General features: G+C 31.8%; 1 protein-coding gene across 1 annotated transcript; it reads left to right on the top strand.

The window, feature by feature from the left end:
* The first annotated feature begins 410 nt into the window (after nt 1–410).
* Nucleotides 411–6,092, top strand: LOC143635467 (WAT1-related protein At4g08290-like). Its single transcript, XM_077103296.1, has 7 exons — nt 411–419; nt 531–581; nt 869–951; nt 4,542–4,779; nt 5,464–5,646; nt 5,719–5,867; nt 5,957–6,092. Exons 1-7 carry the CDS (start codon nt 411–413, stop codon nt 6,090–6,092), a joined length of 849 nt encoding a protein of 282 aa, XP_076959411.1.
* The last annotated feature ends 285 nt before the right edge of the window (nt 6,093–6,377 follow it).

Raw genomic sequence — 6,377 nt, 5'->3', positions numbered from 1 at the left:
TTAACTTATAACATTTAGTTTCCGTTAGATCTTGCCAAGGTTATTATGGTCTTGTTTTTGTTAATTTAGGGTCAAATTTGAAAATGAAATTATTGATCAACCTGAGAATATACGGTCGGATAACCTAACAATGATGACAAGTGATAATAGTACATTTGTTTTTTATAAAACCTTTTCATATTAATTTGTAACATTTAGTTTTGGTCACATCTTGTCAAGGTTATTTTGGTCTTATTTTTGTTAACTCAGAGTCAAATTTAAAGATAAAATTACCCAATAATTTCGTGTCTCAAAACGCCGCGGTGACGACAAGTGGGGCAAACAAAGTGATACAATCTTTTAAATTTGAAAAAATAACTTTTTTTAAAAATAGACCATGTTATGAAATATATAATTCACGGAATCAAAGGATGACAAAAGTAATAAAAGAAATTAAGAAGCTAAGATAGCAGTTAGTATTCTTTATACTTGCATTTATTTATTTTTGGGTTATTTTGTATTATTCTTTATATATTTATTTTTTGTTTCAGATGATTGGATTTGGAGATGAGTGGCCGAGTGAGAATGAACTTAGTGACAAGGTACTTCAACAATCCTAATATATTTTAGTAGTTAGGAAGTAATAATTTCTTAATACACTTTTATTAATAAAACAAAAAAAAAACAAAAACCTTTAGTATGGGTCGAAATGGGCTGGGTCGGGCAAACATGTGAACACTTATACCGTTTGTATATACTTAGTGTGCTAAGTATGACTACGTAAAATATACTTTATGAATTTTGAACACATTTAGCTCGTTAGAGATATGACAAGGCCCCGTATTCAATATATGTGTGGACTCCTTTATTGATAGATGCTAACTAACAGGTGTGGACGCCAAAAACAGTGTTTAAAGAGGCTAAAAAAGAATTTGATGATTTGCTGGAGAGTTTTGGAAAACTGGCCAAATTGTGAACATGTAAATGGTTAAACGGAGAAGTTGTATATGTGAAGTAACCCTTGAAAGGAAGATCGCAATTGCATAGCGTCACTAGAAACGAAAGATGACAGCATAGATGCAATGTCTAATATGACTAGGATCTTTTGGCCATGGGATGAATACGGATTAGTGTTGTCATGTTCAAGTTTTCATTTATTTCAGTTCAATTATTTAGATTTTGTCTAATCAGGTATCTGTTTGGCTCGAGTCGTTCTCGGTAATATGGTGAACTAAAGTAATATTTTAATCGACACGTTATTTTATTCTTTTTTAATACTATAAGTCTATAATAACTTTAGTGATGTCTTTTTTAATCATCAAAATGTTATTACTAAGAGCATGTTTGGGATTAAGTTTGAAAAGTAAACTCTTTCAAAAAACTAAAATAAAAGAGTTTTTTGTGATTGCCAAACACCATTTTATTTATTGGCTTTTTAAAAAAGCCAATAAACCAATAATGGGTTTTCAAACTCAATCCCAAACATACTCTAACTTTTGCCATTAATAATGATGCTTCAAAGTAGACTTACATACAACATGTATTTTTATGGTTTCAGTTTAGCAATTATAGTGCACCACACAACTATAAGTTTTAACCAAAATTCTTTAAAAATATTTGTAGCTGAGTGTGCACTGAGTCGTGTAATTGTGTGGTTCACTGGTTCTTCAAAAGTCACACAGTAGTTCTTTTAATTTTTTTTATATTCAATTCATTGAAGCCTTAGATAATTTTCAAAATCTGTATATTGATCGGCATATTAATTTGACTATATTTTTTCTCGGATGCTTCTTTAGTTGTTTTCTTCTATATTTTGTAACTTTTATATCATGTTTGTTTATGCTTTTGTTAGTACTTGGGCTATTTATGTCTTATAATTATAGGTTTTTAATTTTTGTTTTTTTTTCATTGTTTTGTTAGGTGCTTTGATCCAATTTGGTTAAAATTCCAATGGAAGTAGAGAACCTGGATCGTTTGGTTGTGGAGAACCCGGATTGATTATGAAAATGAGGAAATCCAAACTTCCTTTTGACTTAATTTTAAGTTATGAAATGTAAGTAAACAGTGGTAATTTGAGAAAAAATGGAAATGGTCAACTTAGAAAAAGTCAAAACAAAGTCAAAAGAATGTTATAACTTGGCATTGTAAGTTTGTTTGTTAATACTTAATAGTACCAAACTGACCAACCTACATAGCAAAACCTACAATTATGGATGTGATAAAGTTTTCAGTTTGTTTTGATCACTTTAGGTGTAGTTGTCGAACGTTTCAGAGTTGTGCATTGGGTCAAAGTTGTAATAGTTGAGATCAAAACTTCTATAGGTCATAGTTCTGACGATCAAAATAAAAGAGTTGGAACAAGAATATAGGTGCTTTACTACCGATTACAGTTAAGTTTAAAAGGAGTTAATACATGTAATATAAAATTTTAATTATTTAAGTTAATAGATTTAGAAGATAATAACCTTACAAACCTGTCATGAAACAGCCAACGGAAACTACTGGTCCTTCACTTTTCTTATTTTGTGTATTGTGTTTCTTAATAGTATTGTAATCTTTTTTATTTAATGAAAATATTGTTTTAATCTAAATGATTTACGTAGTTTAACTAGAAAATAAAAAATAATGTTGAGTGGGTATTTGGATTGTGTAGAAAAACCATCCTCTTACCTTACCTACTTTTCGGTTGTTTTTAGGAGATACTACTTTTAGTGGGTTGAATGAGTAATTTTGTTGAGTAGGTAAACCTCTCTAGAGATGAGATCAGAACCATAACTGTACATGTATTTGAAAGTACCCGTATCTAAAATCAGTAAATCTGGGTACCCATACCCATACCTGAATTATATGGTACGTGTACGCGTACCCTTACAGGTATAGGTACTTTGGGTACGGTACTCGTTTTGGTACCTCTTTGTAATCTCGACTAAACTAGGTATCGGTAATGATACGGTAACGACAATCAATTAATAATAATACCAAAACTGTAATACCACAACCAGACACAACCAAAACATAATACCAAAACAAAAGGTGAAACAAATCAACCGTAATATAAAATCCATTCAATTTTCCTTTTCTTTGTTTATTGCTTACTCAATTTCTATAGAAAAACAATAGAGAAAGTTAATACATTTTATTTAATAATATACACAATTACACATGCATGAAATAAAAATATATTAACACACAATATAAGAATATACACATATAGATTGAGAATGTACTTATTCAACTAACATATATTATGTTTTGTCGATCCAGCTTGAAAGTTAAGTCATGAATATTGGAAACCAGATAAAAGCCCCTACATATTCTAAACGAGTACCAGTACCAGTACCCATAATACCCGTACTTGTACCCGAAAATACTCGTACCTATAATCAGTAAATTTGGGTACACATACCCGTACTCAATAGACACGTATGGGTACAGGTACATGTACGAGTATTCGGGAAACAAATCTTATCCCTAAACCACTCCCTTACCCTAGCGACTAAATCATACATCATTGACGGATTTCATAGCACTAAAAATTCCAATAACCACCAGTAGTGTGGTCATATTTAATTAATGATTAGCAATTTTTATAATAATTAAGTATTTATTAATGTATTTCTTTTATTTACATTGATATTCGCTTATTTTGTAATAAATATTAGTTAACTTATAATTTAGTATTTATTATTTATAAATATATATAAGTTTTCTTGGGTGGGTGCGTACACAAAGGAATATATATAGGTCTAGGGGTGATGACACTAAATTTCATATTGACATGGAGCCAAAAATATCTACCAGGCAGATATCTCCTAGCCCCGTTAATCAATTTTCCACTCGCATGCCTTGAAAGGTGATCATGATATATTCTAATCTATTATTTTTTTATTTACTTCTAAAATATATAGTCGAATTCCCTCACGTAAGTAAGAATCTATTTAAATATTTCAGAAAGAAAAGACCCAAAGCAACAAGGAGCTTAGTCTTCAAAGGTTTTATTTGCGCCACATTAATGATGTATGTATTATCTATCAACCTATAAATTTAATATAATATATATCAATCAATCATGCCCAGTAAAATCCCACCGACAGCAAAGCTATAAGTAGGGTCTGGGGAAAATTTAATACAATATATATGCACAAAAATAATTTGATACTTACAATAATGCAGAGGGCCACTGTCTCAACATATGTATGCCCTAAGCATGTCTCATACATCGACAGCTTACGTTGCCGCAATTTCCAATCCCATTGCTCCCTTAACCTTTATATTCCGGTATTCTTTTTACTACAACTTCTCTAAGTGTCAAAATGAGTGAACTGATTAATCAACAAACATATGCATTACGCTTCAATTTTATTCATATAAAGTAAAATGGAATTCAAAGTTTTGTAACTAATTTAAATCAAAACATAATTTCCTGTCGTCACCGTTTTACAATAGAAGAGCAATAGACATGGTTGGTTTCTTAATGGGCTGCTAAGTTGGGCCCATGAAGGACTAATATATTATAATATTCTTAATTGCAATAATAATTAACTAATAAATTTGGAATACAGGTTAGAAGAGCTTGATTTAAGTCTATTGACCGGAAAAGCAAAAGTAATTGGAACACTAGTTGGCGTGGGAGGAGCAATGCTCCTATCTTTCTACAAGGGTCCTGAGCTCATCAAGATCAAATCAATCCACATATTTGGTCAGAGCATGAAAGGCCACATGACTGCAGCCCACACGACCACTGATCAAATTCTTGGCTTCGTATACGCACTGGTGTATTCCAACTTTTACAACTTTCAGGTTCACTCTCTTCACTCACACAATCATAGGCCCTAGGGGTGTTCATTGGGTCAACCCAATCGGGTTTCGTGTAAATCAGTTTAAAAAAAAAAGAAAATAAAAACAGAAAAGCTAACCCGCACCCGACCTATTAAGGCTCGGATTTGTCAGGTCTCTAGTTAGTCAAGTTGGGTTAGTCCATATTTTGAGGTTAATTTAAATAGATACAATTACCATACTACTTTGCTTTTTGTTTCATATGAAGAATCATATGATCGAGCAAATCAGGGACCAAACTAGTTTGCTATTTCTTACTTTAGGGGGTGTTTGGGATTGTTATTTTCACTAACTTACGATTTATAAACTATTTGAAAAGTAATAAGGTGTTTTGAAAAGTAATAAGGTGTTTGGGATTGCTTATATTGTGAGAGAAAAAGTTCTATAAGTTACACTTTTATAACTTATTAACTTAATAAAAAGTTATAAGGAGTCAAAATAAGGAATACCAAACACCCCCTTAGTTGCATTTGTAGCCCAGAAAATCTATTAAACCGAAAATTTATCAATAAATTTGTTTTCAAGTTTATGTTTGGTTATATTAATATTTTAGACTTAATTATTAACAAAAAAAATTAAGAAGACTCATTGCACTTATGACCTACTGGTCTTTGTCTTTTTTTTTTTTTGGAATGTCGCTTATATTTAACTGATGGAATTTTCATTATGCAGAGTAACCTAAGTAGGAAATACCCGTGCCACTATACAACTGCATTTTTGTATAGTAGTATAGGATTTATGGAATCTGCAGTTTACGCTCTCATTATGGAGAGAGGTTTGAGTTTTTGGAGCCTTTATTCCAAGATAAGGTTATTTTCAGCTATCATTCAGGTAAATTTTTTATCCCTCTCATCTGATAAACTTGTAACCAGTATATGATTTTAAAGGATTTATGTGTTACAGGGTGTATGCTCAGCGTTGTCCATTTATTTGGTCATGACTGCAGTACACCTGCAAGGGCCCCTCTTTGTTTCAAGTTTTAACCCCCTGGCTCTGGTGTTTGTCATGGCACTTGGATGCTTTATTCTTTCTGAGCGGTTGTTCTTTGGGAGGTAAGTATACCTATACACCATAAAAAATATCTGTTTAACATGTTAATAAAAATTTGATGATAAATTTCTTGGTAGTTTTATATATGCAGCCTCCTGGGATCAATGGTTATAATCGCAGGATTATGCCTAGTATTGTGGGCTAAGAAGAAAGAGACAACAGAAGTATTGAATTCTACCAACACCCCAACTTCCTTTGAAGGAGATGAACTTGTACGAGCTGTTTGAACCCTAAAAAAAGTCCCAACTGTTACAGCCTAAAAAATATGTACTGTGATAAAAGAGTACCATAACTTAATTGGCTATGTGTCCCAATTTGTTTAATGATTATAAAAGTGAATGCTGATACATACACAGACTATTATTTTATATAACTAGTATTTAGACCCGCCGCATTGGTAAAGAAACTCTCCGGTGTCCCAAGTAATGTTCTCACTCGATTTTTTACTGCTCCCTTTCGTACTAACTCCCATGCATTTAAGCAAATGTTCTCAGTAAGATGGTATTTACAAT

This window comes from Bidens hawaiensis, unplaced genomic scaffold (genome assembly GCF_021521415.1).
Source record: "Bidens hawaiensis isolate Kalapana, Puna unplaced genomic scaffold, B.hawaiensis_p1.1 tig00000536_1, whole genome shotgun sequence".
Classification (NCBI taxonomy): domain Eukaryota; kingdom Viridiplantae; phylum Streptophyta; class Magnoliopsida; order Asterales; family Asteraceae; genus Bidens; species Bidens hawaiensis.
Note: the sequence above shows the minus strand (reverse complement) of the source record. Positions and strands in the feature narration are given on the sequence as shown.

Bases quoted from the DNA above. Each gene is read 5' to 3' on its own strand.
- LOC143635467 (XM_077103296.1), top strand. The intron at 952-4,541 runs GTGAACATGTAA...TTTGGAATACAG, and splicing joins TTTGGAAAACTGGCCAAATT to GTTAGAAGAGCTTGATTTAA. The intron at 4,780-5,463 runs GTTCACTCTCTT...CGCTTATATTTA, and splicing joins CCAACTTTTACAACTTTCAG to ACTGATGGAATTTTCATTAT.